Below are 11784 nucleotides of genomic sequence, written 5' to 3' on the forward strand. Positions count from 1 at the left end.
ACTTTGAAAAAAACATCACTCTTCAGTGCTATTTAAAGATTGGGGGATGTAAAATTCACTCATATTCAGATGTGGTCTTGTACTGTGGTTATCTCCTGTTTTTTTCTTTAACATTTCAGTTAAGTTTCCCATGGTGCTTTGGGGATACATTGGAGAGTTTACTGATTCTGAATGTGTGTTCTTTGTATCTTAAACCTATTTCCTTGATGAAATAAATATGCATATATATATATATATGTCATGTGTGTTTTCATTTTGTCTGTCTGTGGTACATAAACATACGAGCCGTTCAAAAATGTACAGTTGGCTTTTATTATGAGACCCTATCATATTGAAATTAGAATGGTCAGTATAGATACAATCTATTATTTCTATTTACACCCTGTAAGAAGTGGGGAACAGCTTAATGAATAAAAAGAAACAACAGATGTTTTAGGAAACACATTCATATTTGTGAACAAAAATTCTTCTTCTCTTCTCAGTTCTCAATGTATGTGACTTACTGGTGGTTGAAGCCTCCATTTCCATCTGATGTGTTGAGTCAGTAAGCTAATATAAGGCTTCGGGGTCACTGGCAAGGCAAGCTTTGTCATCACTCTGTCCTATTAATGATATTGAAAAACCCACATCAACAGTCATTTACATTCATTAACAATCAGAATTTTCCTGAAACACAACATGGGGCAGTTTTGCCTGTCCTGGGTAATGTTCAAGGACAAATTGAAAATAAAAAAATGTATTGCAGAGCGATGTCTTGATATTATATGTGGACACTTGCTTTAATCACAGTCTCCAACTGGAAATCCTTCTCTGTGCTATATTTGGCTCAAATTTAACTAGCCACTGATTTGGCTTGTACAATCTGCATCAGTCTGAGTCTTTTTCTAAATGTTATTGCTTTCAATCAGCCGTGTGGTCAATTAGTTAATTTGCGTTTCCCCCCCCTTTTTTTTTGCAAGTGTATTTTCGTCCTATCAAACGGATGAAACAAAACATGAAATTCTCCCAAAACTAAACTCTCACTTTGGAACACAAATGTCTTCATTTTTGCACAAATGCATCCATCCTTCTTTCATTCACTTTTCTTCTTCACTTTAAGCTGTAAAACCACTGAGGAAGAGGAAGGAAGGAAGGATAAAGGTAAGACTGGAAGGAAAACTTTGATGTATATTTTGCCTAGGCCGCAAACAGCATTTTGTTCTAACAACCCAGCTTTTTTATTATCCACAGTCAGTAGACAACAAATAAATGCTTTTATGAATAACCTAGTTAGATCCCTGATCATGACTATTAATATTAAAAATAAAAGTTGTAATGCGAATACAGTAGGAAAACCAAATTCAGATTTACAAAAGGCATTTACAAAAACTTTGATAACACAAGATTTTAAAATGTACACAGAAAAATGTAAACACACACATTAAAGGATAAGTCTGGTGTTACTCCCTATCTTTCTTATTGTCAACAAATCCCAGGAAAGAAACAAGATCATCATTGTGCCCCAAAACAGCCCTGTATTAAGACAACACAAGATGGTGCATTGGTGGTGGTGTATTGTTCTGGGTACCGGTGAGAAATGACATACGATCCAGGATGTCCAGATGGAAGAAATTAATGCATTTAAAGGCTTATTAGATGCCAAAACACTACACAGTGGTTTATAATACTCTGAGACAGAATTTTACAACCCTGGAAGGTTATCACAGCAACAATAATTGTAAAATAATCAGAAGAAATACAATATTCATGTAACAAACAACAAGTAATCTACCAGCCATGTGCCCTAGTATGTATTTGAGTGATGTCGTGTTGCGGCAAAAGCTGAGCCAGGTTTAATTTTTTTTGCCGGACGATCATGCATTGTTTTACCCGTGTTGGAACCCCCGCTATGAGGGCTGCATTTGCAGGGTTACTGTCAGTCTTAACATGGTCTTGGTCCGTTTCTCAATACTAGAAATGTATTGTTTTATTTTTTAAATTCCAAAATCATGCTGAAGACAAAAATCTTTTTATTTATTTATTAAAAAAAAAAATTAAATTAAATACTTTAATATTTAAAAAGGTAAGTCATTTCCTAAAACAGCCGAGCACTGTATTTTTGAGCAAACATTACTCAAACATGAGTAAATAGCGCATTTGTTAAGGACTATTTTCAGCTGCGGATTAATACACATTTGGTTCTCTAATGAGCATTTATAGCAGCAAGATGGTATACAATGTTTGCAATTGTTTCTAAATACACTACAGTGTCCTGTTTCATGGTAATGAAGGAAAATGTCACCCAGCCAACATTTTTGGATAACAACTATGGCACAGAGCAGTAAGCCAAATCAGGTTTTGGATACACAAACACATTGTTTAGTTAGTTGGTTTTGGTGTTTTCATGGGATTTGTTGACATAGGGAAATATAAAACACCACCAGACTTAAGCTTTAAGATCTTAAAGGTCGTAGGTGAGGTATGCCTTTTTGCAGTGCTGTCCTACTATCTTGAAAACTTAGATGTTGTATTTGAGTCAGTCAGACCTCATTTCAGGAGGCCAACATTTCACCACCAATGGGCACCAAAGTCTTGATGCCGTTACTTGCTGTTAAGGCTGTAGACAAAACCAACATGGCAGCACGGAGCTGGAAAGCTGTTGTTGCTGATGAATGAACTGAAAGACTGAAAATGGGGCTTATTTTAAAATGATGACACCAAGCGAGGGACATAAAGTGAACTGACAATTATTGTATGTAATGCACAGAGCATAACAGTCTCGCTCTGGCTTTTCTGCTGCTACCAAACCCTGTTGACAAATTGCCCAACTTTTCACAAATTCTTTAACTGTCATGAGGGTGATGGACAGATTTGTACCAGATGTAGTGTCTGAGATTTTTTTCTTTACATTTTGATGAAACAAACAGAAAAAAGGGCAAAATTGTAACATGATATAACATGAAAATCTGTTAATAGCATATCAAATTGAAACAAAAAAGGACATTCACCATTATTAAATATTCCTTGACATATTGTATTATCAACACATAAATATCTATGCATTTCTTTGTGTCGAAACTAAAGCTCTTGCAATTACACATTTAATTCTATATTACCTTATAATATTCCCATATAGCCTACATACTGTGTCATTTATAGCTTATATCCTTGAATTAAAATCAAATAAATATTTAATAAATAATGTTGATATAAATCTTTTTTTGTTCTTATCAAATATCAGAGCTTGAAAAACATTTGAGTTTATTTGGCCACCATTGTGTGACAGGGGCTGTCTGATGTGTTGCTGTAGTGTCCTGTGAGCAGAAGATGGCAGCAGAGAGGCCACATGGGCAGTGTCTCCTTGACAGGAAAGATCAGCGTATTCTGATATTCTAACCTTGTTAATTAGAGAGAGAATAACATACAACTGATACAGTACTGGCATCCCGAGAGGGAGTGGGCCCTTTTCTGTTTTTGACTCCCTAAACAACACTGTTACTGGTGTTTGTGTTTGGCCTGTCAACATCTAGTCTTTGTAGATTTCAGAGACATGAGCATCAATAAATAACTACGTTTCTGAATGAGGACTTGATCCAGTGAAATAGGCTTTCATGTAAACTTTTACTACAGTACCATGATGTCTGCGTTTGGCAGATGCTTCCAGGATGGAGACACACTGGAGGTGGTGTGGTTTGGGGTGGGTTTACAGCGCTGTCTCCTTCAGGTCGTTGAGGTTTGGCATCCTGGTGCGGGAGGCTCGGGTAAAAGTGGGTCCATTCTGCCCTGGTTTGATGCCAAGCTGTTCGGGGGTGAACTGAGCACCCTCCGCCCGCTGTAAAGCAGACACATGCCAGCTGGACTCGATCTGTCCAGGGAGGGGATAGCTGGCCTTGCGGCTTTTGGCCTGGGCGGAGCTGCTCACCCCGGGGTGCCCCCTGCTGTCTACGTGCCCTCGACCCTCAGAGTAGCCCACTTTGGACGGGGGCTGAGGGGGGTTGGGGAGGGGGGCTTGGAAGCGCAGGTCTGGAGGAGGAGGAGGCGGCTGTCCTTGATTTGAGGAAGAAGGTGAGAGGTGAAGGAGCCTGCGGAGTGACTTGAGTGGTTGACTCTGTTGTGAGAAAAACAGATACAGTTGATCTAATGATCTTAAAGGATGAGGCTTCTATATTTTTCTTAATTTCTACTAATTCCACTAATTCCTCTCAACTCTGACTTTACTATTCCTCCTGTGTTTATCTATCTATCTATCTTCTGATTCATACAGCTTTTTTGCGACTATTTCAATTTTTAATAATGTTTCTAGAGTATTTAATTAAGAATTTGATGAACTGTATACCACACCCTTTGTCATGCAAGCCATTTGCCTCATAAAGACCTGGTAGGTTAAAAAAATCTGTTACTATGCAATAAATACAAGTTGTGCACACAACTACCTGTACCTGTCTGCAAATAACATGTTTGTGACAAGTTACCTAGAAAGTGGATGACATTCAATGAGGCTGACATGGAACACCTTTGCCTCACTTCCTGCTGACAACCCCTGCATTTCTGACTACAAAAATCCCTTTGTGCAAAGTCTTTCACATTTCATATGATATCATAAGCATAAATTTGGGTTTGAATTGTGTGTTGCAGAATGACTTTGTATGGCGAAAGCCTGTGCTCTGTGCAATGATCTTCAAGCTACAGTATTACAAACCTGAGAGTGTGAGTCTACCGGTTTGTCTGGTGGCCAGTCATTAACTCTCTCTCTCTCCCTCCCTCTTTCCCTCTCCCTCTCCCTCTCTCTTTCCCTCTCCCGTTCTCTTTCTCTGTCACGGTCCCGACTCTGTTCTCGCTCCCGGTCTCGGTCTCTGGATCGCTCGCGGTTTTTCCGTCGGCTGCTGTGGTGAGAGGATGACTTGGAGCTTCTCTGCAGGGACAGGTGTTCTTGTCCGTTACCAGGAACCTAAGATTTCAGAAACAGAAATACATATATTATTAGTTATCCAAATTATGTACTTACTCAACAGCACATCTCACTAAAATCACATCTCAAATCCCGGTGAGGTTTTTCATGCACCCCTCTGGCAGCACTAAACAAAACACAAGGTGGTGATGATGATGACTTCGTACAGAAAAAAATGGACAGGTTCTCTAGAAGTTTTGTGCCTGAGTGGGTTTACACAAACTATAATATACAGTAGGGCAGCAACTAATGGTGTTTTGTATTATCAATTCATCTGTTGATTGCAATCAGAAGTTGATGCTTGCTTACCAAAAAAAAAAGACATGAAAATAAATTTAATACAAGACAGACAAGCAGCAAATTCTCACTTTGGAGACGCTGAAATCAGCAAAAATTTGACTCTTTAAACTCTCTGCAAGAAAAAAGCAGATTTCCCTATATGTTATATGAGTTAGGACATATGTGTGGGTTCATGTGCTTAAAAATGTGCTGAATATGTTCATGACCCTCATATGATAACACAATGTTTTATTCGAAAAGGATGAGTCTCGGCGTGTAGAAATGTTGGCCTCACAAACAGCACACACTGCGGCATGATATCAATGTCTTAACAATACAATGTGAATGTAAGGTGACTGCATTTGACATACATTATAGTGAGGGAAAATAGATGCACAAACACCGTGCAGTATTAGACTGAAAACATATTTGAAATCCTTTCAATTTGGAATATTTCGCAGCCAATTAATCATCAAGTGCTTGAGAGGATTTCAAACTAGGTCTTTCTGGTGAATGCAGTGTGAGTTAACATGCAGCCGTAGTGTTGAGGGTAGATTACTGGTGAGGCAGGGTAGGGTGCAGGAGGCTGGTGTTGTACCATGGGCGAGGCGACTACGGGTAGGACTTTGACAGCTGAGTTGTGCTTTAAGCTATTCTTAGAGCTAAAGAGGGGGAAAAGGCTTTTCTTGATGCTGGGGTTCCTCCCATCCTCCATGTCTGTCTGTGGAGCAGAAGACGCATAGCCACAACTCTCAACACAAATCTCTGACAGTAAGCAGAAAAAACTGCAGTACATCCTCAACCATCTAAATAAATACCACTTACCAAAACATACAGAGAAAATATGAATATTTGATTGTTAAGATAAACAAGGACCAACATCCTGGTGCGGGAGGCTCAGACAAGCGTTTAAGGATAAATCTGTTTAACTACACCTTGTGCCTTATCTTAATAATTTCTATCTAACATTGTAGTATCCAAAGTAATTGACATGATGGAATCACTACAATGCGGTCAGCTGTGGCAAAATAGTGGTAAGATTGTCCAGACAGGTTGTAAACAAGCCAACATTTTAGCCAGGTTACTTTGTTTGGAGGTTCCTGCTTGGGTACACAAGCTTCCGCCACACTGGAGAGACGAAAAATGAGGAGACTGTAACCTTCTTCGAATTAATAGATGAAATGAACATAAACACCATATTTCCATCATGTTTGAGTGGCATTTTTTAATTACATCATCTCATTGTGCCCTTTTCTTCTGCAGTGATTTAGTGGCATGGAACATTAGCACCACCGCAACAATTTATCTCAAACTCTTAAAGTGGTCCTATTATACAAATTTTCAGGTTCATAATTTTATTTAGAGGTTGTACAAGAATAGGTTTACATAGTTTTATTTTCAATAACCACCACATTTTTGTCATACTGCACATTATTGCAGCACCTCTTTTTACCCTGTGTGTTGAATGCTCTGTTTTAGCTACGGAGTGAAGCATCTCACTTCAATTTGATCTTTGTTGGGAGCTGCATATGTGCAGTATCTAGTTATGGACTACTGGCCAATCAGAAACAGGGTAGGGCGGGTCCTAACAAACCCGTAACCAGGGCTTTGGTTCCGCTGTACATGACCTCTTTAAGATTCGTAAAACAGAAGTGGCAGAAAACATGCATTTACATTTTCTTTTTCCAATTGTCTAAAAATTGGACGTGTGAAGGTGCACGACTTCGTTAAGTACAGTAGGTCAATGTTGAGGTAGAAGCTGGCCTGCAAACTGTTATTAATGTTTACAACGGACAGTTTGGGTAATAATTTTAACGTTCACCTTTGTTGCCTCTTCCAGATAAGTTTGACTAACCTGGGGCTTTTTTTAACAGTATGTCTGATTGTCCGACTGCTCGTGTTTATTTGTCTGTTGCACTTTATTGTAGCAATGTTGCAGTGTTCCCAGATTGAGCAATTAGATTGGTGAGTCCAGTGTTCCTAACAATAGGAATGATGGAAACTAAAAGAATAAGACCCATGTTATTTAATAGAATTACCCGTTAACACTCTTTCCGGTAAATATCAGTGTTCATTCACACAGTTAGCACTGTTAACAAACAAATAGTTTTCAATGATGCCAGAAGATCCTGATGCTACATATAATAATTTTTGAATGAATTTCATAGATAAGGGAAACAACACACAGAACCAAAGGAAATATTTGTCTTGTATGAAATGACAGGTGACGACTTAAATAATCTTACTATTTGTGTCTTCTTCTTTTTCTTTTTAATAGCTCTGAAGAAGCCTTGCTTTTCCTTCTCTTTGGCTGGCTCTGGAGGATTCATGACCATTGCTTCTGCGGTGGTCCTACATGACAAATGTGGAAAATTGTTCACATGACTCATGCTTGTAACTACAAGCTCAGGATTAAATCGTGACTTCTTCCCAGGTGTGTCTCATATGCTAGAGGAGAAACTAAATAGATAATGCAATGAATAACACTTTTACTATAAGTAACTATACTATATAAATAACACCATGGAGGCCTGTGTTTGAATAATTCTCAGTATTAAGATTTCAACTTTAAGTCAGCTAATAACTATAAAGAGTATTCTTTTCAAAACAGAAAAATAAAACATTTTTTTAATAAGTAGTAGTGTTTCTTTTTCAGTTAATATTAAATGTGCACTCTTTCAGTTTATGACAATAAATACAGTAACAACTGTTAACACAGTCAACACAAGTAAGAGATTATTTGTTTCAATCAAATGACAATACCATATACTTGAGGTTTGTTTCATTTAATTTCAGTCATTTAAAGACTGTGGTACTTATGTCTTCAAGCAGGTTGCCTTGACACAACCTTGAATGTACAGTCAAGAAAAATGCCATGCCAGTTCAAAACATAAATTCTCACCAGTCAAAAGCTGTCTGGCGTTTGGAGTGGTTGGCCATGGCAACAGGGTCTCCGGATACAACAGGTACTACTGGCCCTCGACCCTGCCCAACACCGTCATGGAAAGAGGAGGAATTATCTGGTCTGGGTGACGGGACTGAAGATAAATAATGAGGAGAGAAAATTATTAGAAGTGCATATTTTACTGAGGAGGTTTTGTTGGTAAATTTTAAAAGAACAATCTGCCTTCAAAATTATTAATCTGTGATGTTTCATGTTTCTGGTGTCTATCTATTCTCAGTGCTTTTTTTGCTGCACTCACAATTCCCCAAATCCACCATGTCAGCCAAGTCTATTTAAGCCCAAGTTGATATTTCTGCTTCTTTTATTATTATTATCTCCCTGTATAATTGTTGACAACAATACATTGTACTTTGTGTTTATTATCAAATGTTAGCATGCTAACACAGTAAACGTAAGATGGTGATTATGATAAACAATATACCTGCTAAACATCAACATGGTAACATTATCATTGTGAGAAAGTTAACATTATGTTAGCATTCTAACCCTTGCATTTAGCTCAAAGTAGTGAACTGCTGAAGTACAACAGTCAGTCTTGAATTCAGGAGTCAGGAATTAACTTTCCTTACACCGTATGTGGTGCCACACTACATACACTTTGTCATTTGGCGATTCCTGCTCCTTACCTCGGTAGAAGCTGCCTACTCTCCGAGGCATGGACTCAGTGAAGATCATCCGGTTCTCCTTGGAGGAACCTCCATCTTCACCATGGGGGTCGTGATACATACCGACCTAAGAAACACACACATCATGTGGACACACAAACCCACAAAAACACACACGGACACAGGACCACACAAAGTTCTTCAGTATCTTCAGTTTTTTGATTGATAATCTCCATTTAATCTCACTTTGTTACTTATCATTAGCTATCACATTCTTTGCTGCCTCACATCACAAGACATTCGGGACAATCTTAGAGCTTTTCAGTGAAGTTACATTTATATCAGCGACAACGTGCAGTGAAGCTGTTGACCAGAGTAGAAACAGAAAAAGTTATGGAAACCAGCGGTCAGAAGAGCTACTGTCTGTGTTTGATAAACTGGTGGAAGGTAGGGAGGAGTCAGGGCGTCGGACCTCATTTTTAGAGCGCTGTGTATGAAATGCAGCAGTGTTGTCCCTCGTAGAGTCTTTGATGGGGGCACAAGGGTGGCTCATGTCTTTAGGGGACTGCTCACTCTGTTGAGAAGACGGACAGGCGCAGGTCAAAGCAGACTGGAGAAGCAGCATGAAGCAGAGGCAATGAAAATGTGAGACAGTGACAGTCCCAGCACACACGCTTGTGAAATGCCCTCACACACACACACACACACACATTTTCAATACAAATATTAAAGGAATGAATCACCCAGAGACACTCTTACATTGTTTTATATGTTGAATGTATGGGCTTGAATGCATGTCAGAAAATGGGGTACGTCTCTCCATTTTTAATTTACCTGTCTCATTGTCTCCTGTAAATATCCCAGATTCACTTTCAACAAATACTATAGAACCGCATTTACTTGTGAGTTTTAATTGTGCCTAGGGTGACAACTATTAAATTGTTGTGCATTTGTGGTCCCCAGAGGAGAAATCCAACTGACTTTTCTGTTTTTCTCTGTTTATCCCCTGTTTATCTTTTACTCAAGCACCACCAGTGGGTTCACATTTATGGGTTTGACTGAAATGTCTCAGCAACTATCAACAACTTCAATGGACTGCCATTGAATTTGGTCCAGACATTCATGTCCTCAGCTTTAACTTGTGGAGTTTATATGTGGGTTTTAATTGCAGTTGGAGAGCTTATACTTACATATTACTTACATATTATAATGTACAAGGTAAATTTAGCATTAGCTACAAAATTGTAAACTAGCAATTTAAGCACATTTAAAGGAGACCTATTATGCTTTCCCATATTTTATGACTTATCTACAGTGATGGATGTTCATGTTAAACAAAGTTTCACATAATGAGTTTTATTTAATTTATTAAATTTTTTTAAATAATGAGGTTAAAGTATTTAAAAGAAATCCCTGTGAGCCAAAACCTCTGATTTCCTCCAGTTCTGAATGATCTGTTTTGAATAGCTTTTTCTACCAACGGTTCCGTTTGACGGACGGAGCCGGTTTTCCATATATGGTCATTTTCTCGCACAGCTACGCTCAGGCTGCGTTCTGATCCACAGTGTGCATGAACAGCACTCCCTACTCTCTGCTCGGGGATTGTCTATTAAGGGGGGAAAAAAGCACACGTCAGTTCCGCCCAAGCGGGAAGCTTCCGGTCAGAAACCTGAGGCGAACACGGAAGTCCCATAAACCTGCATTCTATTGAACGGCTTGCAGGTAGGGACTCTTCTAGTCGCATAAAGAAGTCTGGTTCAATTATAAATAACGGTAAAATGACCCTACTTCTCAGCTGATTTATTACCTTGCTAGATTCAAGTCTTCTTCAATACAAAATGATGTTAATTTAGTAAATTATGGTCCCATTCAGAGGAAAATAGACCATAAAGCAGAGTATGCTTCACAGCGGGATTTCTGTGATTAACTTGTCATTACCATGGCGACCTGTCAATCAGGCTAGAGTGACTCACGGCACTGTGTAAATTTAACCAGCGCCGCTGAAAAAGCTTATTAGGAGTTGGTTGTTCATTTCTCTGGTGAGTCCATTTAGTTTTAAGCCTGTTGTTTGCTAGACAAAATTGTCAGCCCTGTTAAAATGACAGTTAAGGTGAATTACAGATGCATCTAGCTAAGCAAGCTAGCTAGCGCCACCATCTCGTCCAAATATGGTCACGTCCGGTGCTGCTGGTTGCAAAAAATCAACATGGCGGTGCCCTATCAGCCAAACTCGAGGCTTCAAAAGGGTGACGTCACGATGAGTACGTCCACTTCTTTTTTACAGTCTATGGTTCTACTGTGTGTTACCCTGGTAACTGAAAACACCTCGGATACCTGCTGTTACTGTGGATATTTACTGAAATTAAATTTTGAATATATATTAAAACAAAAACTGGTACAATTACAAAACTTATTTTATTTCTATTCCATTGAAATGTATGTAACTTGTGAATGAATGAATGTGATTGGATTAAGATATGTGGTGTCATTTTAAAAAGTTCACATGAGCATTGTTTATAGGTTACCTAACCTCTGATATAGTCATATAAATAATGATAACATTAGTTACAATGACAATAATTACATATATACAAACTCTTGTCTGCTCCACTGTTAGTTTTTGCCGCTCCCATGAGGCGCAAAGGCTGATGGGTATGCCCTAGAATGGTTTTTATCCTACCTGTCAAATAGGAAGTTTTGCGTGTCTGTAAACAACTATGTCTCTTCGTTCTGTCCAGTTAAATATGGTGTGCCTCAGGGGTCGGTCTTAGGACCCATTTTGTTTTCCTTTTATCTGCTTCCCCTTGGACATATTATCCATAAACATGGCATTTCTTTTCATATTTATGATGATGACACACAAATATACTTGCCCGTCAGATCCACAGACCCTGGAATGCTGAGTTCACTTAACAACTGCCTTTGTGAAGTTAAAAAATGGATGTCAAATAATTTCCTCCAGCTGAACTCAGACAAAACAGAAATCCTGGTCATCGGGTCCCAGCAGA

General features: G+C 38.7%; 1 protein-coding gene across 12 annotated transcripts in view; it reads right to left on the reverse strand.

Annotated features, from left to right (window-relative positions):
* Positions 1 to 291: 291 nt before the first annotated feature.
* cdkl5 (cyclin-dependent kinase-like 5) overlaps positions 292 to 11784 on the reverse strand; it is a 48204-nt gene continuing 36711 nt past the window's right edge. For 7 of the 12 annotated variants that reach the window (XM_046032757.1, XM_046032758.1, XM_046032761.1 and 4 more), the window contains 7 exons: positions 9249 to 9386; positions 8798 to 8903; positions 8109 to 8244; positions 7453 to 7558; positions 5766 to 5927; positions 4679 to 4927; positions 292 to 4087 (listed from right to left, as the gene is read on the reverse strand). In XM_046032757.1, the coding sequence (XP_045888713.1) occupies positions 3683 to 4087; positions 4679 to 4927; positions 5766 to 5927; positions 7453 to 7558; positions 8109 to 8244; positions 8798 to 8903; positions 9249 to 9386 (1302 nt within the window). In that variant the 3' untranslated portion in view covers positions 292 to 3682. The remainder of the gene's footprint in view (positions 4088 to 4678; positions 4928 to 5765; positions 5928 to 7452; positions 7559 to 8108; positions 8245 to 8797; positions 8904 to 9248; positions 9387 to 11784) is intronic. The other 5 variants (XM_046032764.1, XM_046032762.1, XM_046032763.1 and 2 more) reach the window with 5 other exon arrangements.

This window comes from Micropterus dolomieu, linkage group LG20 (assembly GCF_021292245.1).
Source record: "Micropterus dolomieu isolate WLL.071019.BEF.003 ecotype Adirondacks linkage group LG20, ASM2129224v1, whole genome shotgun sequence".
Lineage (NCBI taxonomy): Eukaryota > Metazoa > Chordata > Actinopteri > Centrarchiformes > Centrarchidae > Micropterus > Micropterus dolomieu.